The 27,625-nt window shown below is 37.8% G+C and overlaps 6 protein-coding genes across 13 annotated transcripts in view; 3 read left to right on the forward strand and 3 right to left on the reverse strand.

Moving 5' to 3' along the window:
• LOC132910267 (proto-oncogene tyrosine-protein kinase ROS) overlaps positions 1-7,779 on the reverse strand; it is a 26,621-nt gene extending 18,842 nt beyond the window's left edge. For both annotated transcript variants that reach the window (XM_060965819.1, XM_060965818.1), the window contains exon 1: positions 6,845-7,779. In XM_060965819.1, the coding sequence (XP_060821802.1) occupies positions 6,845-6,997 (153 nt within the window). In that variant the 5' untranslated portion in view covers positions 6,998-7,779. The remainder of the gene's footprint in view (positions 1-6,844) is intronic.
• On the forward strand, positions 2,374-19,944 carry LOC132910291 (uncharacterized). 2 transcript variants are annotated; one of them, XM_060965856.1, is made up of 3 exons: positions 2,374-2,377; positions 18,266-18,388; positions 19,055-19,944. In XM_060965856.1, coding segments are annotated over exons 1-3 (312 nt in total). In that variant the 5' UTR covers positions 2,374-2,375; the 3' UTR covers positions 19,242-19,944. The 2 variants fall into 2 exon arrangements, with proteins under 2 accessions (XP_060821839.1, XP_060821838.1); XM_060965855.1 differs by lacking the exon at positions 2,374-2,377 and adding an exon at positions 17,105-17,220 and having other exon boundaries at positions 18,267-18,388.
• LOC132910286 (prefoldin subunit 3-like) lies at positions 11,895-13,266 on the forward strand. Its single transcript, XM_060965850.1, has 3 exons — positions 11,895-12,045; positions 12,414-12,960; positions 13,107-13,266. The coding sequence occupies exons 1-2, from the start codon at positions 11,962-11,964 to the stop codon at positions 12,900-12,902; spliced, it is 573 nt and encodes a 190-aa protein (XP_060821833.1). The 5' UTR covers positions 11,895-11,961; the 3' UTR covers positions 12,903-12,960; positions 13,107-13,266.
• LOC132910292 (c-Myc-binding protein) lies at positions 13,201-14,671 on the reverse strand. 2 transcript variants are annotated; one of them, XM_060965858.1, is made up of 3 exons: positions 14,517-14,671; positions 13,993-14,114; positions 13,201-13,889 (listed from the first exon to the last, which is right to left on the reverse strand). In XM_060965858.1, exons 1-3 carry the CDS (start codon positions 14,517-14,519, stop codon positions 13,745-13,747), a joined length of 270 nt encoding a protein of 89 aa, XP_060821841.1. In that variant the 5' UTR covers positions 14,520-14,671; the 3' UTR covers positions 13,201-13,744. The 2 variants fall into 2 exon arrangements, with proteins under 2 accessions (XP_060821841.1, XP_060821840.1); XM_060965857.1 differs by lacking the exon at positions 14,517-14,671 and adding an exon at positions 14,270-14,415.
• On the forward strand, positions 14,918-15,970 carry LOC132910283 (transmembrane protein 267). The gene is made up of 2 exons (XM_060965846.1): positions 14,918-15,325; positions 15,401-15,970. Exons 1-2 carry the CDS (start codon positions 15,038-15,040, stop codon positions 15,731-15,733), a joined length of 621 nt encoding a protein of 206 aa, XP_060821829.1. The 5' UTR covers positions 14,918-15,037; the 3' UTR covers positions 15,734-15,970.
• A 4,524-nt stretch (positions 19,945-24,468) lies between the features above and the next one.
• The window catches only part of LOC132910596 (single-minded homolog 2), a 34,215-nt gene continuing 31,058 nt past the window's right edge, over positions 24,469-27,625 (reverse strand). For all 5 annotated transcript variants that reach the window (XM_060966381.1, XM_060966383.1, XM_060966380.1 and 2 more), the window contains one exon: positions 24,469-27,166. In XM_060966381.1, coding sequence (XP_060822364.1) covers positions 26,451-27,166 — 716 coding nt within the window. In that variant the 3' untranslated portion in view covers positions 24,469-26,450. The remainder of the gene's footprint in view (positions 27,167-27,625) is intronic.

Genomic DNA, 27,625 nt, shown 5'->3' on the forward strand with positions numbered 1-27,625 from the left:
GGAATTGTTCGCCACCCTCGATCTAGTGCGTTCGACGAGCACGTTACACCCTTCTTTTCTCGCTTTCTTTTTTTACGATTTGCTTTCGTTTCCATTAAAAACCGGACGCGCACCTGTGTACGGGAAACGCGAAACGTACAGGTGCAAAAGGTGTAACAAGTACGCTTATCCGAAACGGTAGCAGAGACCTGAGACTTGGCACGATCGTTCGGCGATTCATTCGCGACGGACTAGGTATAGCGGGGGTGTCAATTGAACCGGATGAAACAATTTACTATGTTTTAAAGCTGGCAAGCGATTCAATTTATTTTCTACGGCCCCTGCACGCTACGCGGCTCTACCGTTACCGCCGTTCGAATCGCAATTTTTTCCCCATACATCGGCGTGTGCATGAAATTTCCAACGAAAACAACACCTCGAACGATACCGTTCTTTGTGAATAAACCAAAGGAAAAATTTGCCATTGAACGTCCTTATTGCAGCAACCTTGGAAACTTAAATATACGTACACCTCGTATACAATTACGTTTTTCTCGCAAATATCTTGGCAACGGTAGACTGAAAATGTATATACGAAGAAGGTTTTCGAATCGGCGCTCACCGATTTACGTAAAGAAATATTAGCCGTGGACGGTTGTTCTCTGTTTTCCCATCGGAGCAACAAAAAGCGCGAAGAGTGACGAGTCGTTCGATAAGAAATGCCAGACTGATGCGATGGTGCAGTGTTTTCGCGACTATCGCCTCTCGGCGTGGATGTATCAATTTTACGATGAATTTTTTTCTTTCTCTCTCTTCTTTCCATTGTCGAGGAATCTCGTTGTTCGTTCCTTGCCTCGACACGATGCTCGTTTAACTTTGCACCCGATTAATCAACCCGCCTAGACTACAACACCGTATGAGAGCAAATACCCTTGAGACACGTAACCATTCCTCCTCGCTAGAATATTCGCGCTAATTATTCCTTTCCGTAATTGAAACCCGTGCTTTCGATTTTTCATTTCCACAACTTTTCCGATGCTTTCATAGATAATTTTCTTTTTCGATTATTCGAACAATCGTTCGCAACTATCGCGTCAATAGATTCTAATCGTTCCTTTTTATTGCGACGCCTTTATCCCAACTTCCTGTTGCCACTAAAAGGTATAACGAGTCTTGTCATCCTCTGGACGGAAATCAGCAGGTAAAGAGCAATCTTATCTGATCTGAGGTAATCGTCTAATGTATACCTGCTCGTCCTTCCGCACGTCCTTCCGTTAAGCCAAGTCCAACATCTTCGTCACGCCTGAAAGCGTTCGCCAACTGTTGCATCCCGCCTCCAACGGTCTTCGACGTTGATGACTGGGTCTAACGACCGGCTACCGCGTGTCTTGTTTTCAGTTCGACGCACGCCAGACTCCCGCGGCAAGACGATTTTTATCAAATCCTCCTTTCAAGGTCCTCGACGAACGTGATCGTCTTAACGCGAATTCCGTACTTGCGCGTCCACCTTGTATTAATCGACGTCTCTCACGTCTCTTGCATTACGTAAACGTTACCACGTTCGATGTTCGTGACTTATTTTTCCTTTCCATAAGAGAGGCAAACCAGACACGATTCGCGTAGACGGACTAAGCTAGACGTTGCTTCGTGGAACAATATCTCGCGTATTTTCCAAATTATCGCAGAAACAACGTGTTCTAGAATTCCATAGACTCTGCTTGAAAACTATCGCGAGTAAAATTTTAGCCCGCACGAAAAATTATTATTTGCAACCGCTGCAAAGAGCGATCTTTCTACTCCTCGTCGTTATTACCGAATAATAAAAAGAAGCATTTAATTCCACTTGCCTAACTTCACCGATCTCTTAATTCGAAGAAGAGACGCTGCAGCGAACTTTCAACGATAATCAGGTGGGATGTATGGCAAACTGATGAGAAATGCATCGCGATCTAACTTAGACATCTAGAAATAGTACAACTCACGGGCCTTTGACACGCTCAAAGCGTCCCAGGGTGTTTCGAGTCGAAGGCAAAGGGTATCAGATTTTTTTTCCTGCGGTCACGAACAAGCTACGGTCGCACGGTGTTGAATGTACACCGGACGGTGTCCACTCGGATGGAACATCTACCTTTGAAGTCTGAGGTTTGTCTTTGGCAAACACCTTAACGGTGTGCCTTTCTCTCTCCTTTCTACATCCCTTTCGGCGTCCGTTTGAGAAGCAACGCAATCGGCGTTTCCAACGTTTGGCCGCGCAAACGTTGCACTTCGTCCACGAACCGCGTCAATTATTCTCGCGTTACTCGACGAATTAAAAAGATAGGCATCACCTCGCATGGTTCACTTTGTGCTCGTTAGCCATCGAAAGCAGGAAACGTTTTTCACCGCGGTTATTTACCATGGAAAACCGTTTCCACCTCGTATTATCGAACGTAGCGATTGATATTTCTTCAGATTCTTATGTCTTATCGGCAGATCGCGAATTCTCGTGCATTTATAGGGAATTTTAATTTAAAAGCGCGAGGTTTCACACGTAATAATTAAAAATATACGAAATGAGCGCTTGAGTTTCATTTTCTTGCGTTCGTTAAAATGTAAGTGCACAGAAAAATACACAGTTTATTCGTAAGTTTGGCACGAAAAGTAGACCGATTATTTCTAACTCGTAACCGATAAGATAAGGTCTATGAAACTTTGAGAATTCTTATTTCTATATTAACTTAAAAAAATGCATTGCCCAGTGTCCTCTTATCCAATGCACTTACGAATATCTTAATAACTGTAATACCGATGTACGTAAAATTCAGAATTTCTGAACATTTCTATCTACGTGATAAAACGACCACCGTACCAGTTACATGTTAAACTACAAAAGAGTCGTAGGAAAATGGTCCAATCCGTTTGAAATTTGAACATTATGATGCCTCGTCAGAGGCACGTCTAGGCGCTGGGACGCACGGTCGCCATTTAATTTCGTTAATTATCTTCAAGATCATGAGGCAAATTAAAAACATTCGCCATCAGCTGCCACCCGTTATGATCTTCGAGCTAGTGTGCACTCTCGACGTATACGTGTGTGTGGAACGTGCATGCCTTTTAATTGATATGACGTCATATAAAGACGCCGAAACTCCGTTTCCCAGGATTTGTTTGCGGCTCGAAGCCGAGTTTCGCGGGACCGTTCTTCGAGAAATTTTCGTTGTTCAAAGAAAGTAATAATATTTTACGAGTTAAAATCCTTTGATTCGAAATTTTCAACGATTTGGACAGCCTTTAACGATCGTCAAAGAAAATCTCTGACACGAGGGTATCCCTGATCGGTCGAAAGCGATATTCCCCCGAATGCTCACAATAAATGTGGGCCACTCGCCCGCATGCTCACGTGCTTATGATAGTCTTGAATCATCCCTCGATTTCGGCCATAAATTTCTTCCCCGTAACTTCGCTTTAATAATTTCAACTTTTAACCGAGAATATCGAAAGATTCTACGTACACGCTTGAAAAATATATTTCGTAAAGGAAATCCAGCGTTTCGAATCAACGACGACACTGTCGTTCTGAATTATCAGGTTTTCCTCAAGTTCATTAATCGGATCATCCATCGTCCGAACGTTTATCCGTAAAATTTTTTACCGCAATAAACTTTTGCCTACGATAAATCCTCGACTGATGCAGCCTCGACCGTAACGCGTCTCTCCTCGATAGATAAAGGTTGTTTTTTCACGAAGAAAAGTCGTCGTATAACTTTGATCGTCGAACTTCGACTTCGTAACACTGTGTTCTTGTTGTATCTTGTTATGTCGATGTTTTGCTACAGTAGCAATGACGCAAAATTAGCAGAATTTATAGAAGCCATTAATAAACATGGTAGACATAGAAAACATAGTGAAACGATCTCGAACACAGTCGGATTCGCATAAAGCACGAGCCAGCGATCGGTAGAACGATTTGGAATTTCACACGATTATCGGTGGACTTGGAGGTGAACCCCTAGCAAGTTACGAGGCACGCGTTGTAGGTGAGAGGATGTGGCTGGCAGGAAGTTCATTGTGTACGGTTACACATATAATATTGCACGTCGAACGATCCTGCGGATTCTACGTAGTTTCGTACCGACGACAGATCGGAATTCGGCAGATTGCACTCAGATCCTTGTACTTGTACGAATCCGCGAAATTACGTCGTGGTTAAATCGCGTTCCGTACAGTACGAGATCGCATGTAGGTTAACGCGTGGGCAGAGATCCATTACAAGCACCGTTTAAGTAATTATTTTTCAATTAAGGAGGAAAAATTGAAAAAGTAGCGTCCAGACGAAATTATGGAATTCCAGCTTCTATCGAGCAAACAGTTAGGCGTGTGAAGTAGCAATTGCGCCAATTTACCTGGCTCGTTGTGCCGTTTTATTATCGAGATACTTACACGAGCAAGTTGTTGTATACTTATGTATTATCGTATCTACACTAAGAAAGATGATATACTAAAGAAGATATACCAAAACCATGAAGTATAAATCTATTTGGATGAAAGCGCTGGTGGACCACGATGAAATCACGACATGTCGCAGTTTAGAAAGCTAACCGCTGTTATGCAACCAGTAAGGTCATTCTAGGCATCATCTCGAGATACGATAAGGCATCCTCGCTGTTACTCGTGTTTAGTAAATATCACGGGCGCCATTCGTACGCGATGCATCATAAACACAGATGTCAATCTACATGAATTTTTATAAACCCTTTCGTATTTCTTTCACCTAAAACTTCTACGTTTCTACCGACGACTCTTATCTCGAACCTTGACGTCGGTTACCCTTCGAACGTTGCCCTTCGAACTTCGACTTTGTAAAGACGCGAAAAAAAGAAAAAGGAGATAAGAGAAAGAAGGAAGAATCAAGAGCAGAACGAAGGGAAGATAAGGGATCGAGAAGTTGATTTTCCAGCCGTGATTCTTTTATCTGGCGCCGGATAAGTGAAATGCAATGTTTCGAGAAACCTTTCTACGTCTGACGAGAGATATCGATAAACGCTAGCGCGGTCGCATTCACAGCCTCGACCGAACCGATCTCTTTTAACGGCAGGATGAAAGTCTGAGAATTCTATTAAGCCGAGACGAAACGTTGCGAGTCTCGAAGCGGATGGTTCCCGTGGCCCGTGTGAACAAACTCGTCGTAAGAAGTTGGTAATCAGTGTCTTTGGCAATTGGCGTGAACGAAATTGCCAGCAATTATCAATTAAACTCTCCACGAAAGGATCGGTTTAATCATTTCACCAGACCGCCTTTTGTTCCGTTTATCTCTCCTCATGCATCCTTTCAATCGCCTCAATGTCGCTCTTTGTACGAGCTACAGAGAAGAAAAAGCGGATAGAAAAAGCACGTTTCCGAGTGATCCTTTCGGACGAGCCGAAAGGATCGTCAAACTCGAGCAACCGTAAAGAATTTATACGCGTGTCTCGTAGGTAAACATCGATCGATGTTTTAACAAAGGTGCTATGCTTAGTAGTAAAGAAAAAGAATAGAAAATATAGAAAATACGATTAGAAGCTCCTGTATCTGTTACAACTGGGCTTTCATCCTCGAGATCGTGCTTATGGACTGCGATGATGCGCCGTCGTGTAGTTAAGTTAATTAATGAATGGTACAGTCGGGATGGAGAGTGGACTTAAATTGATACGTCCTTCGTGCGGAGCCATTTTTGTGCTATGCTTGCCTCGCTCCGAGAACTCTTCTCGCGATTCCAACGAATCGACCAGTTTCCTTATCGTCTTTTTTTTTGTAATTTTGTAGCCGTAGCTATTTCGTAAAAATGTAATATCTGCCATTTCTCCGAGCAACCATTGCTATACATATATGGATCAAGGAAATTTCGACGATATAAAAAAAAGTATACATGTATGTATGAAGGAATCGCGAGACGATGACAAATGAACGATAGGCGAGTCACAAATTGAAACAACGAATGAAAATAATCGGTACCCCTTACGGAAAAGGCTATCGAGTGGGCTGACGCAGCGATCGCGAATAGATTTCTCGTTTCGTTTCGCGGATACGAACTTTGCGACTGTATTGACCTCTTCGGCATGGAATCACGCGCCATGAAGAATTTCCCAGCGATTGTGATTGTTTATTGCTTAAACGATGATGCTCGCGTACAGTGCACGCGAACTATGAAAGTCTAGAATGGAAAAGAGCGGTATTTTACGGACGATTTAGAGATCGGATTACATGTCGGAGCGCTTTTTAAAATTCCAATGGCTACGTCTCATCGACCGGCCACGCGACGATCTTCGTCGCTCTTATCTACTGCCACTTTCATAATAAGAATTTGCCATAATATTACGAGCAATCCCGCGAATGTGATAAAGAAGAGGGAGAAGAGATAATGCCATCTTTTTGATTTACTCGCAATAAGTTTCGTTTTATCGGGCTTGCTGCTATATTATCCTCGGTGCATGCAAGGTAAATAGTATGTAAAAGTATTACGTAAAAGCCACGTAAACAAGTTTACCACGAAATTAGAATACGTTTTCAAGCCATATATATACGTTTGTACCTCTTACTCTCAACCATCCAACGAGACATCCTTTCTAAACGAGCTGAAAGGTTACCAGGTTTGCGATGCAACGAGTTACGCGTTCGAAATAAATGGCGAACGATTTGCCAAGATTTGAAAGTACCAAAATATGCGAATTCGCGCTCTTTTTATATCTTTCAAATTCGTGGACGAGTTGAGAAATACTCTCAATAAGATTTCACTACGATTTATGCGTATGAAATCTTCAGACCTTGAGATTTCAACTTTTATGTCTAACTGGAAAATTCTACGCGTTGATATTCGTAAATAGTTTTGCTTGAAACAGATAATTCTGACCTGATTTAAATCGAGATCCGGACATTTCGAGGCACATTCTTCCTGCAGGTTGGCTGGAGCAGCTGGATCTTCGAAGTCTTCTGGCAGGAGCGCCAAGACGCTTCCCGCCATCGCCAACACCTTCAGAAACGCACATAATCCCGTTGCTAACATAATATCAACAACCCCCCGGTGAAACGAACCCTCGATCACCCTCCACGGAATTTTCCCAGCAATTTCCTTAACCGTCGATCGTCATTGTTCTCTGGATCCGGACGACCTCCACGACCTTAGAAGAAGCTTCGAAACGCGAATCAAGCCTCCTTCCTCCGCATTCTTCCACATCGATCCTCCAACTTGAGGAATCCCAACGCTCTTTCAACTATTAATGTTCTTCGGGCGAAATCTCAACTTTTCACACTAATAGTCGGACGATGTACAAATCGATCTCTTCCATGAAACGTCACACACCAGCACTCTGATCTTGCAAATCTTCAAATCGAAGAAATTACCCTTCACTATCCTTCTTATTACTGTTTGTATCGTTAATTGACGAAAAACTTCCAAGGCCCCTGATATTACACATAAATCGTAGTTCCAGTACACCTTTTACTATGTCGGTCGTATATTCACTATGTTTAAAATTACCAATATACATTTGCGTCTTCGGTTTAACAATTGTCACTGAAAATATCCACCGATGCAAATGTCAACGACTAAAAATCCGAACGATTTCCATCGGTTTCTTTTTCCGGTGGTAAAAAATTGGATTATCGTGCAGGCACTTCTCGTGTAGGAATTCAAAACAAGAGGCTCTCCGGTGATAAAGTAGGATTGCACGCTATTTCGAATCACCTGTGACGTTTTGAGTCACGAGGCCCTCGCTGTAAGAGCCTGACGTGGTAGTTGTTAATGTCTGGCAAGCATAAGAGCAACTGACTCCGAATGGCCACTAGAGAGTCAACTATCCCCCACCATGGCCACCCTTATCTGTTGCACTCTGCTTGACCAATTCCGTACGGTGGTGGTAGGTATACTCCGAACCGAGCAGAGCGAAGCGTGTACACGTGAGGCCACTATGGTATGCCTGTCGAGTGTCTGAAGACGAACAGAAGAGAGAAACGATCCGAACCTTCGTTCGAGTTGGTCCGACAGACCAATGGTCAATTGACAGATTGACCTGTTCTTACTATCGTCGTAAACTTTCATTCATATATTCGCACGTGCCGCTTTTTGCCGGCTGTCCACGTTGCCATTCGAGACAGGGAAAAGCGAGCCCGACGATGAAAAAGTGGTATGACTTTCTTTTTTATCTTTCTAGCAATAGCGTACCTGATAGAATGGTTCTAATTTTTCGAAAGCAAATAAAAGGTTCGTTTAGTACGGTTTTAACAGCAAAAGAAACACTTTCTTTCAGTTGCTTCAGTCCTAGCTACTTAACTCTTTAATTACAAGGAAAGAAAGTTTCGTTCAATTTGGATTTTGGCAAAATTAAGGAAGACGGTTACTCTTTATCTTTCCGATTAATTACGAACGAATTTCGTGTACTCAGGGATAACACATTTATTCGCAATAATGTTTATCGTGTCTTTTAGAATCATGTCGAGACTAAGGTACAATTAAGTGTCACGCGTATGTGGCAACGTTTTTTAAATGATTATTCCTTAATGCATAGAAAGTATAAAAGAGAATAGTTTCGTTTATCGATGAAAGCGAGTATAAAGAGCTAAACGTTCCAACATCGGATTGAATTCAAACTACACATTAGCCGAAGATCACTTCGTTAAGTCAACCATCCTCTTCTGACGTGTTAGGTTGAGCCGCGTATTACGATAGGATGGTACAAAGCAAATTCGAAGCCCAGCTCAGAGCAAATATTAACTATATTGACGTTTTCACGAGGAATGCGTCCTTTCTAACTATTTCTGTACACAAACGCTTCGTTTTGACACTCAGAAAGGAACGTCTTTTATCGGCGATATAGCCAAAGGGGATGGTGATGTTAACTCGAAACTCGTTCCACATTTTCATACAAAAGAAATGCAAATTTTCCTTGTAATTATCGTTATACAATAACATAATTTTCTTTAATGGATAAACAGACGCTTATTTTGTCCAATGTTGTTTCTCAGTCTTTATCCATTGTAGCCAAGTAAAAACGATGAGTCATTTCGACAGATTAAATCTGCGGATGACAAGAGTCAGCCTATGTATTATGTTGTATTATCATTGTCAGTCACGGAGTGACGTATTGGGCTTTTCTTTTCGATGACCCGAAAGTGATCCATTCTTCGGCGCGTACGCATATCTATTCGATCGCAGAGAACTTCGATTCACCTTAGTTCGCGTTAACGTTTGGTCTCGTAAACATTGTGTTACATCGAACATAAAAGGATGGAAGAAACCTTTTAATTCATAGATGAATGCAAATCTTCATGTACTACATTGTACTGTATTTTATATGGTAATTTATAACATCGTAGTCGTTGCCACTTCTCTTTATCCTCTTCATCTTTTTGTCCTCGCAGCAACGGTTCCAGAAGTCGCTGAAATTCTTTCCTTAGGTACGTCATATAACGCAAACGAAACAAAGTATGTAACATGTAGCATATTTGAAAGAAGTACGACTATTTTTCTTCATCGACGTCTATTAGGCTCGAGCTATTTCTTGGCCACCTACCGTTTCAAAGTACGAGCATGATCGATAACGAGATACGATACTTGAACTACTGAGAAGGAAGTATCGATGTTACGTACTTTGATATTCCAATTGAGACTTTATAAGGTACGTTATTGTGGTCGAATGGAAGAAATGAAAACTCAAAGGAAAGATTCAGGTTCTACACTGGAAAGCAAAGACCGATCGATTAACGCGACGAGATTATAAGCAAGCGAATTCAGAACAGTTTGTTATGAAACGACAGCGATCTGTGGCACGTTAGTTCCAACCTCAATGGCGGTTACAGGTTACCTAGGGCTTCCTGCGGAAATGGCCAATATACTCCTCCGACCTCCAACTCACTCAGTCACTCGCTCACTCGGATCACTCCTGTTTGGTGTACCCCGTACCCATATGATCGCCCTGTCGCTCGACACGTACTCGTTACGGGTCATCATCGTGATCTATGCGCCTACAACAAACGTTACATCCTTAATCTGTCCTAGCCTGCTAATCCTACGCTCGTGCTAAACGAGAAAGTTGACATTATTCTGCAACTGTAGGTATAGACCTCGTTACTTCGCGACGCGGTTAGAACCAATTTAGCTCGATCAAGAGCAAAACATTGTCTCGATGATCCGAAGGTTGCGATAAAATTGCTAAGCTATAATACAAAATCGAGGGACCAAAAGGATGAAATTACAAAATAATTTCACGTAATCTCCTGTCGTGTTTGTTTCTTTTTAAAAAGCGGAGTGATAAATTATACTTCTCAAAACTAGAAACAACAAATGTGAATCTTAAAACAAAATATATTTTGATATAATTTCCTAGTAGGAGTAACGATTTTAGAGAAATATTTACTTCGTTTAACGGAGATGTATTAACAAAGTGATTACAGAAAACCATGTTTCCCGATGTGTATCAAGTACGACCTAATTCACACGTGCTCGTGGTCCATCGTTTGTTTTACATGCAACATGATTATCGTACAAAAGGAGAAGCTTCTTGTAAGACGTCTAGACGACTAGCTCCATGCTTACCGTGCTTTACACGATACGGCAACAATTCGGCTCTATTAGACCAATAAAGTGTATCAAAGAGGAGGAATGCGCCCCGCGTCAATCGTACATGTAGTGTCAGTTTGTCTGTCCGTGCTTTGATATACGGGGTGCGGGTGCACGGATAATTTAGATTCTACCCGGCCATACGTTAGAAGGACGGGCCAGAAAAAAGCAGCTACGAAGCTACAATTTTGGTGTTGTACGAAAAATGAAAAGACAATCATCCATGTAGCGATAAAAACATCTTTAAATTTTCTTGAAAAAATCTCTTTACATATGTGGAGTGGAAATAATTATTATATACAATTATTATAATTATTATTTTGTTATATAATAATAATTGATATATTTCGTACTTTAGATTTCATATTTTTAAAAAGGAAGCAAAAAAATGAGTTCATCGTGGTTTTTTTTTTATATATTCACTGCTGTTCGACTCGTTATTTATTAGGAAAAAGATATTTAACGATCAGAACGTGCTGGCAATAAAATATAGAATAAAAAGTTCTTAGAAAATATTTTGTCCATGTTATGCTGACCCCTGATATGTGTATATTATTGAATATCTATGTAAAGTTATTTCAGATTGCTTGCCAATTTACACGTAGCTTAGATACAAAAGAAGGGAATTTTTACGATTAAAGTAATAATTCGTAATTAATATAAAACATGCAAGCATCTACGGAACAAAGTTCGATGTAACCAATCCCATGTGGCTTCCAATGCTTCCTAAAGATAATTGTTATCTTTATCGGAAATTAATTGCGATTCGATACTTCTGTAACACGTGATCGAAAGTAACACCTATATTTCTAGTACTCATTCGCTTGTTTCCCGCTGTTTCAATTATACGCGATACTTACTTACAATATAATATTCGGAAACCTATCGTAATTTGATAACGTATTTTTTTATCATGACAGACTAATATTAACGACCCTATTTATATATACATTTATTTTATCTTATGCATTTTGTTGTTCTTTGAAAATTTTGTTTTGCGAGCATCTATGCTACTTATCAATGCTTCGTGTGTTACTTAGATTTTTTATTGGAAAATTCTTTACTCCAATTTTGTGTGTATACACATGGAGTTTGTAATTACTACCAACATAGAATAAGTAATACATAGATAGTATCTTATATCTCAGGTTACCAGAAGAGGACACCACCTCCTAACCTCCAGCTTCGATTTAGATGTGTGTAACGCGTACTTATATATATATATATTTATATTTTACAGAAGACTATATTTAACTTCTATTTGTCAATAAACTTTTATACTGAATATAATATATAAAATACTCTATGATTATTTATTCGTTAAATTTGTAACTAAAATGGAGATTCGTATTATATTAGGAATCTTCATGTAAACCTGTCGTATGTCATGAAAATTTATATAGTGATTCAAGATGGAAGACGGTGAAAATAAAGCGGACGTTGGGCTGGATAAAGAGAAAAAGTCGTACGCCGGAATACCGGAGGCCGAATTTGTAGTAAGTATATTATTCTAACAAAAGATTTACATACTATGTTGTTATAAAATTAATACCGATATGTAAATTCCGTGTATTTATATTATATTGTATTACGAAGAATATTTTTACAAAGAAGTAATCCTCATGGCTATTAATCATTTTTATGAAATTCTATAAAGTAAATTCTATGAAATTTTCATAAAAAAAACAGCAATAAACATTTTTTTAATCTCCCTATTTGTTAAATGAATCTTTACTTATTTGCATAATCTATAAAAATACATGGGATATACACACTTTCTCGGTACGCTAACCGTATATGGTCACAAAAAAGACACGATGTTTGAATTCGATTTTTGATTTCATGTAAAATATTTTAAACGTAGGACGATGTTGACGCTTTCATGTCAAGACCTGAAAATGAATCGGCGGACAAAGTATTGCAAATGTTGGATGAGAACCATGGGAAATATAAATTTATGGAATATAATTTATTCAATAAAAGAAGACGTCTGAAATCTCAGATTCCAGATCTAGAGCGATCATTAGAAATGATTAAAAAATTGCAGCAAGAGAAGAACAAGAGCAAAGAATTAGAGACACAATTTTTACTATCGGAACAAGTTTATGCGAAGGCTGTTATTCCTCCTACTGATAAAGTGTGCTTGTGGTTAGGAGCTAATGTTATGTTAGAATATACTTTGGACGATGCTCAAGAGATGTTAACAAAAAATATTGAAGCAGCAAAGAGAAATCTAGGTTATGTTGAACATGATTTGGATTTTGTGAGAGATCAATTTACTACAACGGAAGTTAATATGGCACGTATTTACAATTGGGAAGTAAAACGCAGGCAAGCTGCTAAACCAACATGAAGGCTGTCTTTTTTTAATAAATTCAATTTGCACGCAACAAATGCCTAAAACTCTAAGGGTAATTATACAGATGAAATAAATATCGAACAAATTCACATGTGTTATTATTTATTTATACAATATATATATATATATATATTGTATACTTTTTAATAATCTATAATAGTCTTAATTCTCTTTCTTTCTTTCTTTTCTTTTTTTAAGGTTACTTACATTGTCAAATGTAAAAAGCCTAGGAATAAAAAGTACCGTTGGAAACTGTCAATGGAATAAAGGACTCAAATACTACACATTTAGGTTATAAGCTAGATACACCAATATTTATGTATATTGTCACAAATACATCTGAATTCTAACTTAATAATGTTGTTTTGTGTACTTACAGAAAGATCTATTACCATATTTATTATATTATACTTAATTAAATTTATATTTTAATACTTTTGCAACAAAATATACAACTTTTATAAAAAAACAAAATAATACATTACGTTTATTATTTGAAATATCACATAAATCAAAATTTAATTTGAATATTACTTTCTAATTTATCATCCTGCTTGTATACTTTGATTATGAACTATGTTCTTTGTAACTACATTTAATTTGGTTAAAAAAAAAATATAAAGTATCACTATATACCTTTATGAACATGATTAATAAATAGACTTATGACTAATGGAATTTGCAAGAGTGAAACTTAATTTATCTTATGTTTTAAATTGTCTTAGAAAGTGATTTTCTATATCTATTTTAAGGCACATAGTCAGTCTGACTTTCTGCGAAAGTCAATGTCCAGTACGGACTAGTATTCTATTATTGTCTAAAACTTTGTGGTTAAATTATTCTGCTCCTTCGTCTGCTTCATATTTCACCAATTTTGCCTTTAACTCTGTGATCTTGGCTTTAGCTTCTTCCAGGTCTTTCTTTAATGTTTGTACTTCCATGTCAACTTCCGTGATACCTCCTAAATTTTGATGAATATATCTACGATACAGTTCAGAAAACATATTGCACATCAGACATACAGGTAACTACTGGTTTTTTCATGACATAAACCTATTCAACTACTCATATATTAAAAGGATACTCTAAAGCATCATCAGGCTTTTCTGGTTCTTCGTATAAAGACACAAGCACTTTTGTAAGAGCATCCATAACGCCTGCTCTTTCCAGATATTTTCTGAATTCTTCTCTTTTAGAATCAGGTGGCTAAAATAAATATTTCAAAAACAATGAATATTAAAATTTATATCATATTCGTAAATTCAAGTATACATGCGATAATCAAACAATTTGAATCAACAGTACTACAAAAACATCGAGCCGCCATCACTATTAAAGAAGTCGTGTAGAATTAGTATTACCTTGAAATTCGACATTTTTATTATCGACTTATCTTTATACAACTACTTTACGATACCCTGCAACTATTATTTATTAAACAGTATAAGGAAATTCCAGCAACACGTGCTTAACAAACCGCGCGACACCTCGATGAATTATACCGTTATGACACTCGTTCAGAACAAATGCCATATGATATATGTACACGATTTTCAAAACAACGTATATTCGAAACAATTTTTAATTCAGAAAAAAATGACCATTTACCATTGTGATAAGTGAATGTAGCGTGTAATACCAGTGAAAATGATCGTATTCTTTTACTTTGTTTCACTAGAACACAATTTACGAAATTAGCTTACTTTCGATAGTAAAGTTCGAATGTTAGTATAGTTTATTTCGATCGATGTCACCCCGGTCAAAGAAGTATCTCGCATGAACCCATATTCGATATCATTTAAAAAATTTTTACCTCAAAATAAAATTTAAGTAATCATAAAATAAAGTATTAGACAATATATAATAAAGAATTATAAACGAAATCAGTGCAACCGTTTGATTAATGTAAACTTTATTTTGAAATATGTTAAATTCGTTAACAAGAAATTTAGTCGAAATATAGTATAATGAGAGATATTGTACTTGTACATGTATCGTGTATGTACTATATCGAAGCATTAATCATTCAAAATGGCGAGATAATGTTTGCACCGTAATTTTCGCGTCACTTTTTAAACAAAGGATTTAATGAAAAGGAATTTAACATCATTTTTAAGAATCTTGTTGTAATGTTTCTTGGAAAAAGAGAAACTCTTTCACGCGTAGTGCTGACTGGTGCTATAGGTATCTGTTCGTTCATTGGTGATCAAGGTTTAAAACATGGGAAGACTGCTGCGACACGCGCGATTTTTGACAATGTCACTCACGCAATTGTCGGTGGGCTTACTTGGGCAGTTATCTTAAATTTGTCAAAGAAGTCTCTCGCCCAAAATTTTTCGAGTATTTTCTGGAGCTTTTGTTTGTCGTCTTTTATCGATGTGGATCATTTTATCGCAGCATGCAGTTGGAAGTTAAGTGTAAGCAACATCATAACCTTTTGTAATTTGTGACAATAACGTTTGAGATTTAAATTTTGTTATTTCTTTTTACAGGATGCTACACACTTAGAAAAACGACCATTCTTTCACTGTACCACTCTTCCTATAACAATATGGATTATGCTAAGTTTCTACGCAAGTATATTTAATTATCCAAAGCTCGGCTACTATTCCTGGATAATATTGGCAAGTTTTTTAAGTCATCATATAAGAGATGGTACGAGAAGAGGCTTATGGTTTTGTCCTATTGGTTCGACGCAACCCATTCCATATTATCTATACTTAAGTATGAGTATGATACTTCCTCATGTGCTGCAATGGTTAATGGTATCGTCTGTGCACGAATCTAAGTCTATGGATAATGAAACATTAATTAATATTGTATAGATATTGTAAAATAATTGACTAACTGTATGTATGTACATATAAATGGACGCGTAATCTCATTTTTATATTAATAATATATACATATATTTTTGTAATAAATGACATATTCTTTAATTGCATTCATTATAGATAAATATTATTTGTAAAAATTACAAAAAAATGACAATCAGTGTACATATGAAACTATCTTGATTACCCGATTAAAAAGAATGAAAATAAAAATTATTTTTAAAAACATGATCTTTTTGTATCATAACAAAGGACTGTTCAAACAATTCGACCTAATTTAGAAATCAACAGGAAAATAATTTTCATAGTTATCGTTAAATGTTGAGGATGAAATATAAAATACTAAAACAGGAAAATCTTATATATAATAACACATTAACGACTGCTGACGTATTACCATTTCTTCTTATGGTTATTGCAGGCTTAAGAAAATCAATTACCAGTGATTCTGAAAAAAGGAAATTTCCTGTAATTATTTCAATTAATAGTAATGAATAACATAATGTATGATGTTTGAAAGGGAACATCAAATTCTTACGCTTATATTTAAAAACTTGTAGCATTTTATCGTGAGATCGGTGAAGTTGTCGGTTGCAAATGTGTTGGAAAGGGTTCGTTGCGTCGTTAATGTTTACATAGTTGTTTCCACAGACAGGTGTATTCAGTAAACGATCATTGTTCACGTATGCCGGTCTTTTGTGTTACGTGTCTCCAGAGGTAGATCGACGTTTGATTGCGATGTAAAAATTGAACGATACCCACGTAAATACGTACGTGCTGTAATACGTAGGGACTTGAGAGGAAGACGCGGAAGACACGGATGCCCTTGCAAAGTCAGCCGCGCGCACACGTGTGTACACGTACACCTTCCGTAGGCTGGAGGGGTTTATCAGCATTCAGCATTGCTTTGCTGGCTCTGTTACACACTTTACTTCACTCTCGTATTCGTTCGCGATCGTATATTAGTGTTTATTTACCTAGCTACATACCTTTTCTCTATCGAGCAACGATAGAGTTTTGCGTCGGCGTTGAGAGAAGTCCGTGGCTTAGTGAAGCAATCCATTTTGTAATTGAAAGTTTCAACTGTGTTATTATCCTGCTATCTCTTCCATGTTTTCACCATGACGCCGTCCGATTTTTACCACGAGAAATTCATTCTTCGTTTTGAACATGCTTTTCGTGAACGATTATGGCTCGTTAGCTGTGTTTCGCGAAAAAATAATCGGTGACATTAAGTTTTGCCTTCTCTACTGTGTTGTACCCCCTTGTACATAATATTTTTAAAAATCTTGTACGAACAGCAAAGGATTTCGCCGAAAGAGAATTTTACAATACCACCAGATTTTCGCAGATATCGCATCGATCACGATAACGCGTTGATATCGTATATCTTGATTGTGTGTGCGCCAGTCCAGTATTGTCTCCAGACAGATCCCGTGTCACTTTTACTCCGTTTATAATACCATATATTTACCATGGTAAGTACACGTAATTTTACTTTTCCTATGGATTATTTCTATAACAATCCTAAGGTCAGAATGTCACCGGCTCTGGCCAAAAATCGTGTTTCAGTTAATATGTACAAACCGTGCGACATAGTTTCGTTTTAATACAAGTATACATATATATCAAGGTTACCGCTCGTCTTACAATTACAATAATTAGAAGATTGCTCATTTACCGACTCATTCCGAGTAATTGTTCCGTGATTAGGTATCGTTTCGATGAAACGATAAAACACTGTTTAATATGACTTTGTATTCATAGATAGCTAATTAAATTAAACAATCATTGTTCCTTATCACCCATGCATTAACGCTCCGTGAAATTTCACATGAAACGAGGCTAATCACGGACTTGTAATAAAGCTTGTTTTGTAATACTAATTACAACCACTCGAGCGGTTCCCTATTAGAGATGCAACTATGTATCTTCAAGGTTGAACTGGTGCAAGAAGAATCACTGGAATTATGCGATGAAAGTGATTCACTGCGAACATTTACAATTCTACTGTATTCAGCGTAGAATAATACCATTCGGTGACAGCATATGCATCACTTCATTCATGACGCCTCGAACGTTTCATATGGCGGAACGTATCCGCGATTCATAAACTTCCTGTTTGCATCCAATATGTTTATCAAGTTTTATGGCGTCTTGACATCTGACGCGTTAAACGCAGGTTGCGAAATAACGCCTCGAGGAAGTGCAAAGCAACCGTGCGTGACAAAGATTCTTTCACATTCTTGCATTCTCACTATGTCCATCTTTGTTACGCCCTCGCTCTATTGGCACATTTCGAATCGCGAGAGTCTTTCACGTAAAGAGGAATTCGTTATACGTTCGGTCGATCGTTCATTCGGTTGGCTACTGCTTTAAGAAATTTTCCCTTCGAAGCAAACGATCATATTACTAGATAAACTACTAACAGTGATACTTCGGAATTTTTAAAAATACATACCGCTGTCGAAATGATGAAATTTCTTATCAGTACAGGCCTAAAGTTAAATGTTCGATTTTCCAGGAAACCGATGACTTGTTGCTGTATTTTGCTATAGCAGCCGGTATTGTTGGCGGTGCTCTGTTGCTGCTCTTCGTTTTAGTGTTCGTACTGTTTGTCAAAGTGAATCGATTATCGAAAGATGGGTGAGTACTTCACTGCGAAAGATAGCACTTTCTTTCTCTTCGTTGGTGTGTGCAACAATCCGTTCCCGATTTCTGCTTTTAATTTTTTGTATTTAAATGCTGTCGAGCTTTGCTTAAAAGGAAAAAAAAAAAAGAACTAAAGTAAATGTACAGCAGGCTTTGCTCGTTGAATAATTTAAATTAAATGTATTTTAATTGAACGGGTTTTCTGATTGAACTCGATGGATATTTAGTGACATAGCCAACGTTTCGTTTTTTTGGGACGGGCCACGTTCTCGACGAACTAGGAATCCGAATAAATCATGTAAGATTTACGTAAGATTCTAAACGTTCAAATATGATTGGCGAATCGCGGTTTTACGGAGACGTGCGAGCGAAAAGAAATATTAATTCGTGACTCAGTACGACATTGATACCGTATCTTTGCTGCGCGCGACACGATTGTTTAGCTTATCTTGGTAAAAGAATGTGAAATGGATACGGGAGTTAAAACGTCTTGCACGCGACCAGATTCCTTTTTTTATTATTATTTTCTCGACTTTCTAAAGTATACTTGCTTGTAAACTATATTTAAAATATTTCTCGAATAAAATTATAATTATTTTTATATTATCTTTTCTCGCATGCAGCAATATTTATGTTATTAAATTAACAAAAATTGTTCAGGTTCAATCATCCGAACAGACAGAACATGATAGCGGACTATTGTTACACGAATCCTACAATTGTGCCAGGAGAATTGCTATCGCGTCGAGGATTTTCGATGTATAGCGGTTCCGAAAACATTGACGATGATTACAGAACGAAGAGGGATCAATCTGGCACTTATCTCGAGGCACGGTCAAAATTTTGACACAAAACCATAAGTATAAACGATTCATCGAGTGCGTGACTTTGGAAAATACAAAAGATGGATTAATTTGGTGTTATTGATTAATTATACTCTTGTATCGAATGTTAAGTACGAATGTCTACGAATGTTAACAGAGGCGTTGTTCTGTTACGTTTGAATTTAATTACCATCTGCCATAAAATTCATTTATGTATATATATATTTAACTATATATAATATCGCTTTTGTTATAAAATGATCAAATTAGAAGTAGAAACGTATTTTTTATGAAGTATGGAATAGTTAATGGAAAATAATACGAACGATGTATAAACGTATAGATTTATCTATCAATTTTTTTATCTATAAATGATAATGTCTCGCTAAAAATTCAGCTATCTGGAAATAGTACATTCGATTACCGATAGATTACGCTATATGCATTAGTCACTCAGGGAATTTGCTCACGATGATAAGAATTAAAAATCAGAATAGATGTAAATATAATCTATCGCAATCTATCGCATAATTCAATTTAAATCATTACTAGAATTGTCTATATTTCTCCACTATTTCGCTTTCGTCTTTTTCCTCTTTCAGTCGTTTATTTTTCGTTTCTAGTACGTAGTTGTTAGTGATTGAATTCCAAAGATTCTTTACATAAAATAGCGTCTATTATGTTCGTAACGTATAATAATTATAATAAACACTGTTGCGTTCCTTATTTTGTCTATTCATTACCATTTTATATCTGTTATTTTTAATCGAAAGTAGTCCAAATCTGACATTATTCGTTTTAATAAGTACATAAAAAGCTATTAAGTGCTTTCCCTTAGCAAATTAATATTTTCGATTGTATGTTTACAAAATCGTGGAAAAATATCGCACGTGACTCCATTAAATTCGATTTTATACGAAAAGCATTACATATCTTCCAATTTAGTATCGAATTTCATCAATAAATTATACATTATATTTATCATCCAATCGCGCGTAATCCTCTTACCGTGCATTTCCATTAATGTCCACTTAACTCTCGCGCAACGTGTGTGTCCCGGTAATTATTCCCTTGCGATCCGGTATCACCTCAGAAATTGAACACCACTCCGGTATTCCGATCCCTCGAGGCCCACCGATACATACTTACCTCTCACTCGAATCGCGAAAAGAATCGATTAATAAAATCTGTATCGACAACCAGGGGGCACTAAAGTAGTCAGGTTTGACACTTAACAACAGTGACTCATATTGTTGACATCTCGACGTCATTTAGAATGAAACAAATGTTTTAAGAACGAAAAACAAAAGTTTAAAAGAACCAAAAGTAAATTATCGGTTCCACGATGTTTACCATCTAAGCAGAAATTCTACGAATTCTACAGGATGCGTTACGAGACGGTGGCAGGTGCATGTTAACCGGAAACATCTACGACTCCATATATGTAAGTGGTTGCATCAGATAGTTACTTGCGTATCTCTTTTTAGAGCGGAAGTGGAACACCTTCCGACCGATATACGCAATAACGTCGATGTGGGTGGCGATGAGGATGTAGGTTGGGATACAGACGATGCTACGGGGAGTAGGCAATAGCATGGGGATAGGCCGTAATTGGTATAAAATCATCGAGCAAACACATCGGACAAGACAGCCTGAGGGTTGTGGGCGGCGTTACGTGCCGTCGCCTTGGTAACCGTGGGGCGATTCTGCTAAAGCACCCCTTCGCCTTGATTGCGCACAGGCCCAACCGCCCCCGTGTACGTACGCTCTGCTATCTATCTATGTGTGCGTGTGTTTCGCGCGTATACTGCGTGCTTCTATATGTATACGAGTATCCGCGAAAGCGCCATCTGGTCTTACCTACATGCCAGATTTACAAGGCGCGCACATGGTCCGTTTTTCCTTGTATGCGTTACACGCATCTCCTGTCGACACTGCGTGCATGGAAACTATCCTTAATCGGTGGCATACTACCACGGAGATCAGCTACCATACTTTCGGAAATATTTCACTCCGCGAGTTTGCCCTAAGATATCGTCGAGAATTTATCGGATTCCATAATGGCCGCTATAACGTAATTTAGATTATAGTTTCGTTTCTAGAGGGATCTATAATAACGTAGTATGCAGCTTTTCGCAGAGTTAAATCGATGTAGAATTTATTCTGGAAATAATTTCTCGAATCAAAGTATAACTTTATGGTCGTTGTTTAGGGTGGAGATTGAAATAAAGATTATAGCGGAGTATGCTGCTAAAGGTCTCCCCCTTAATAATAAGGGAATATCACACCCTCTGTATTTGGATATACCTATATAAGTGCTTTCACCGGAACACGCAACTTGTCGAGTGTTTAGTTTAACCGCACCCCGTGAATCCGCGTTTATGCTCCTAATCGGACTGGATTACGGTCAGTTTCGTCCTGTCGCTCGTAAACCATGTCACGAGACATATGTTATTCTTCGAGCATTCGATCGCCACGTGCAATATTTTCTTTCGTTTTCCAGCGAAACATAACAAGACTCGTTGCACGCGTCGTCGAAAACGTAATCCGTTCGAAATCTGTTTTCAATGTCTGTATAATCGATTATTGAATTTTCAGTTTCCATTTGCTTCGCACGGACCTAGATTTTTATTCTCTGTCCAATTAAATACGTAATCTTCTTATCCTACCATCTTGTCAGGTATTTTGACCTTGAACTACATAAAAAAAAAAAAAAAAAAAAAAAGAAAAGAATAAAACGAATATTCTTCGCATCGTATGTCACCTATTTAAAAAATCCTACAAATTACCTCAGGTAGATTCATTAATTTTTCTATCTTTCCAAAAACGATTAGCTACAAAAAACCGCTCCCTTCGTTCGAGATAGTCGTACAAAAATTTGATCGATCAACTTAAATTACCATCATTTTATTCATTGTTACGTTTCAAACGTTTCCGACACGTCGAACAAGAAATTCCGATTTTCACGATCATGTAGCCGATGTCGATCACGCGTCTCTCGATTCTCGTCAAATTAAGGCGCCTTCGACCTTCCTTCCTCTGATCGTCGGCTCAATCGCGGTCAGCGTCGGGACGTCGCCGTCGGGAATGGGTCGCGTCCGCGACGGGTGATCGCGCAATTTCACAGGATCGTGACTGCGTCAGATTCGCTGGCCGAAGAATTTAACGAGGCGCACGCGGCTCGCCCTCCTTCGGTGCGATCGTCGTTCCAATCGCACACGTTCGATAATAGCGGCCCTTGTAAACGCGAACACCCTTAACCATTGCGTCCTTGTTACACCAATCTCACGACTGATGTATATTCATGGACCTGTCCACGCATGTCGAACCAGAATCGTGTAAATGCCACCGATCGCTCACCTGACCTGCTCGAACACCCGATACGATCATTTTCACGGAAGGGTGGATTTCGTGTAACGTACGATGACGTGCAGGTTGTTGATTGATATCTGGGAAGCAATCGCTTGGTTACGAGATACGTCGGTGTTTATGAGTATCACGATATCTACCCGTTACATTCATTGGAAAACACTAACAAGTTTTACTTTGGTTAACCCTGTTCTTTTTGGATCTACGATCTATGTAACGTGCAATGAACGTTACGTTTCGATTGATACGTATATAACAAAATAATTAGTATTTAAGAATACAGAAAAGTATTCAATTTGTATCAAGTATGAACAGATGTTCCAATATGTTTTGTTGGGCAGTGTAGATTTAGAGTTGTCGAAAGTTGCATAAATTGACACTGTGAGGTTTCTTCGTAGGATTCTTCCAAGTTAATTATAATTTTATTAGGAACGTAATATTTTTAGTTGATTAGTTGTTTAATTTGTCGATGCTTCCTTCGTGCGAGGATAAATTTCTCAATATTTTGCTTGAAATTTGTTATATCCACGGTCCTTACACAATTGAAGTTTCGAATACGCTTCAAAAGAGATTTCTTAATTTCTCCAGTTCTCACAGTGCCAAGTCGACTTTCGAATCGCACGAACACAGTGTGATTCTGTTCTCGAATAGAAAAATTAGTGACTCCTCCCGTGAAACCTGTCTTTTTAGACTTTAATAGCGAAGCCGAGACTGACGGCGATTATAAAGAGGCACGTGGCTCCCTTCATGATCGACCCCATGCAGGCAAGCACGCGACCACCGAAAGCTAACCCAAGAATCGTACGTATGGTACAATTAATTTATTGTTCGTGCCGGTGTAGTGACAATCGGGCGAACGCCAGAGAAAAACAGGATCGTTGTTTTCTTCTATTTCATTCGGGGGGATCCGGGAACGGATGCTGCCAGCCGATCCTTCGCCTTTGTCGTGGGATAATCAACGATCTCTTCAGAATGCTGAGTTTTCCTCGATGATATAAATTGTATGATTTTATAAAAAATTGTATAAAATTATAAAATATTTAACTTTGGTTAAAAAATTCTCGCAACGTTCTTCGTACATCTTTTTAAAGACTTTCTTTTATAGTTTCACATTTTTATTGTCGCAGATTTTATAATTTAATATTAGCTTTCGTCACTCTCTCTTAATAGCGTCTTTATTTGTTTTTTTAGTAATTTTATAGTGTTATATTTTTGTATTTTGAAAATTGTCATTGATTTTGTTAGGAATAAATAGTCTCTTTTTCTAAACATTAGAAAATGTCTTTCATCAGCGATTTATAAGTGGAAGAAGAAGAATTATAATCTTGAACCCAAAATGAATGCGAATCATTTGTTTAGGATATTTCATGGTATATGGTGTCCGTATGTTTCGACTTAATAATTTCTACAAATTCAGTGAAAACAATTTTGAGAAAAGGGAAAATGTTATGTACCTTTCGCAGGTACCTATAGGAAACAGGATTGAACGTCATGGGAAATCCCCACAGTTAAAGAGAAACTTCGTCATAAATAAAATGTCAAATTATCCGAAAAACGATGATTTATTTCAATAGTTTCGTGTAAAGAATTTATTCAACGCATTCGATAAAGTTTCTTTAATCAATTAAAAAAAAAGAAAAAACAGGAACATTTCTATTATCTTTCTAACATTTTTTTTTTTTATTTTATTTTGATTTTTTACAATTTGTCCTTATGGACATTTGGTAAAGTGTTATATCTTATTGGTGAAAAAAAAAATAAAATAAAAATAAATATAACATATGGGTGGCTACCCCCAGCGGGGTGCCAGCTTCGTTTTTTCTAAGTTATATCTTTTATGTTCTAACATTTATCGATCGAATAATTCGCTTCAAGAATAGCTCGGTTCATTTATTGATTTATTTCAATTGCTCGTTACTTTCAAGATACAATAATTCCAATCGTGACGAGAGAGAACAAAACTTGAAGTTTTTATTCGTTGAAATAGATTTAAACGCAGATTTAAATACAAATATATTGATTGAGAGAGGAGGATCTATGTACGAAAAGAAAATAAGATAAAAAGAACAGCAATAAGATAGATTATCAGAGGAAAATATCGATTATATTTTTCTCGCAATAGGTATGCAGCGCGCGCGCTATCACTTTTACAATATTTACAACGGTTACAATAGTAACGTATCGTACAACACGGTGATCATCACCCCAACTACCAAACAGTACCTTCGATTCTTTAATTTACATCGATTATAAATAATAGTAGTTCGCAATTGGCAATGTGTACACGTGTATTATACATGTGATTTAGCCTCGTGGTGCTAACGTGACAGTCACGAGGAACTCCTAAGGTTACTATAGTATGGAAGTTCGATAATAAAATACTTCGATGATTAAGATGTAACTGGGATCGCCAGAATACTCTATGGTCATATTTATTAATTATTGGGGTTTGGAGATGCGCGCGATATTTAAATAAATGCGGATTAAGATATAACAACGGTGATATTTGTACCTTTGTTTTCTCTTCTAATAAGAAGGAGGGTGTGTTTCTTTGGTCGGTTGGTACAAACACCGGTCAGTCTTCGGGTCTATCTAAGAAATATCTACTGTATTTATATATAAGAGTTTCGACCAGCTATCAACGACTATGTAATGTACATGTCTACAAATTAAGTATGTATCTCGCGCTACTCGGATCTCCTCCGATTTATCTTTCACCTTATGTACAGTTACACGCTTGTAATTTCTTATTGGCGAATAAATGCTAGGGTTAGTACTTTTACAGAAAATTTCGTGTAATTAAATCGTATAAAATCACTCGTCCATAGACGCGATCGCGTTATTTTCCATCTCAGGCATCTCGAGTTTCAGAAGAATTTTAGCTGTTCACGTCCAGCGTGTAATTCGCAGAAATTCTTTTCTTTTTCTGTTATTTTAATGTCCGTTTCGATTGAATTTTTTCGCCCGTTAATGTTACCTCGAATTTGGCCGGTTCGAGTTGATTCTGATTTTTCTACGATAAATCGATCAAAAATCTCGTTAGCATCTGAATTAAAATCTTGATTAAACACACGATCGAAATCGTTATCTTAGTTAACGTTGACGAACGTCATTAGCGATCAAACGATTAAATAGATTTACGTATAAATAAACGCTTAAGGAGTGAAAGAGAAAGAGGTGGATATGTTAAGAGGCGTTTTTACGATTCTTATAAAACGAAAATCGCATTTGCCACGTGAACGTAATCACCCGCTACAGAATATCCGAAGCTTAATTTATATTAATCTCGAAGCAATTGTTCAACGTAATTGCCACAAGGTGCATATTCTTCAAGCAAGAAGCTTAAGTGATATGTGAATAAAGTATAACAGACCTAATGACCAGCGAATTTCACAACAGATCGTCACTCAATATGCTACAATACGATATAGTAAACCTTCGGAATCGCAAATCCTTAAACGATTACCATCTTCTTAAATATATCAGCTGTACAGCTATTCTCGTTAGAGTCTTATGTAAACTCGGCAGTATATTCAGCGACATTTTGAATATTTCCAATATTTCTACCATATATTTCCTCGTGATTCACTCGACATTATGATTTCACTTGGAGTTCACGATTTCTCACTGTATCCTCCGCCCGAAATAATCTTCCATATTTCCGATGGTCGAACGCACCAAATCTTAGCCTTCCATTGAACAACCTGTTCGCGTTCATCGTTCACCATTATCCTGGAATTATCGATATTCGAGCGTTCTTGCAGGAAATCGTTGTTCGTCCCACCGGAGGACGTATCACAATAGCACGACTCGTTGTTACAGTTGGTATCGACGTGCTATGCGCAAGCCGCGTCTAGTTCGTGTCAGTGAACGAACTGATGATGTGCTTCGTAATGATGTTGATAGTGGATCAGGTCTTGCACTGAGCTTGGACTGTATTGCTGCGAGTCTACGATCACACTGGTGTAACTGGCTGGCGTTGCTTCTTGATGATGATAGGAATGCTTCGCGGGATTATTATTAGTATTGTAGTGACTCAAATGGGGTTGGTACGAAGATTCGTAATGTTGAACGTTGCTGGAAGCACTGGTACTTGCGGTTGCATTGTGAGCCTCGTTGTTGACACTGCAATTAGGGTGCATGATCACGCCACCGACTTCGTTTAAATTAGATGGCGCCGAGTCAGGCATGTAGTGATGATAGTAAGGATGATAATTGTGCGGTACGGAGTATACGCTCAGAGCATTCGGTAAATGAGTATCCATGGCGTCTGTGCTGCAACAGGAACTCGACGAGGTGGAGTAAGGTCTGTTCTGTTGGCTTTGAGGACTGTGTTGTTGTTGCTGCTGCGGTGGTGCTTGCTGCTGTTGAGCTTGTGTCTGTGGTTGTGGCTGCGGTTGTGGCAGGTTTGATGGAGGCGTCGAATGATCTAGCAGATGAGGGGAGTGTTGGTGTTTCTGTTGAGCATTTTGGGGACTGTGTTGCTGCAAGTTCGATGGGGAGTTTGCGTGATGCATAGGGTGAGGATGTTGCGCTTCTTGTTGCTGCGATACCGACGCTAGTGGGTCTTGATGCATATCTGAAAGAAAAATTTTTCGCTTTTCATTTGAAATTCAATACCTCGTAGTAGAATTCCGTTTATATGAATTTGTCGGGGACAAATTGTTTATAATTGCGGACATGTAATCGGAGTTGATGTATTAGGATATATAGTTCGTTCAACCAGCCACTAATTAAAATTTCTTTCAAATAAATCGAATTCATACAAACGGAGATCTATATTTTAATTATATATATATACAACAAGTTTTCGATCATTCACCGAAACTGTCAGTCGTATTTTTGTATTGTCTTTCGAATCGAGCCGGTATAGCGTCGATCGACCGTTCTACCGTCTGCGATATTTTTCTGTTACTATGTTTCTTTACTTACATCTAATTATTATATATATATTACTGCATTTTAGATACGCTTGGATACTATGAACATTTGTAAGGGATGTATTACAAGAGTTGTTAATTCAGTGTCTTGTATTTTT

The sequence above is a fragment of the Bombus pascuorum genome, chromosome 9 (assembly GCF_905332965.1).
Source record: "Bombus pascuorum chromosome 9, iyBomPasc1.1, whole genome shotgun sequence".
In the NCBI taxonomy this organism is placed as follows: domain Eukaryota; kingdom Metazoa; phylum Arthropoda; class Insecta; order Hymenoptera; family Apidae; genus Bombus; species Bombus pascuorum.

Excerpts from the sequence above, each read along its gene's own strand:
- LOC132910291 (XM_060965856.1), top strand. Across the intron at positions 18,389-19,054 it reads AATCGATTATCGAAAGATGG|GTTCAATCATCCGAACAGAC; the intron begins GTGAGTACTTCA and ends AAAATTGTTCAG.
- LOC132910286 (XM_060965850.1), top strand. The coding sequence starts at position 11,962 with ATGGAAGACGGTGAAAATAAAGCGGACGTTGGGCTGGATAAAGAGAAA. Across the intron at positions 12,046-12,413 it reads TACCGGAGGCCGAATTTGTA|GACGATGTTGACGCTTTCAT; the intron begins GTAAGTATATTA and ends TTTTAAACGTAG.
- LOC132910292 (XM_060965857.1), bottom strand. Across the intron at positions 13,890-13,992 it reads AAGCCTGATGATGCTTTAGA|ATATATTCATCAAAATTTAG; the intron begins GTATCCTTTTAA and ends ACTGTATCGTAG.
- LOC132910283 (XM_060965846.1), top strand. The coding sequence starts at position 15,038 with ATGTTTCTTGGAAAAAGAGAAACTCTTTCACGCGTAGTGCTGACTGGT. Across the intron at positions 15,326-15,400 it reads CATGCAGTTGGAAGTTAAGT|GATGCTACACACTTAGAAAA; the intron begins GTAAGCAACATC and ends TTCTTTTTACAG.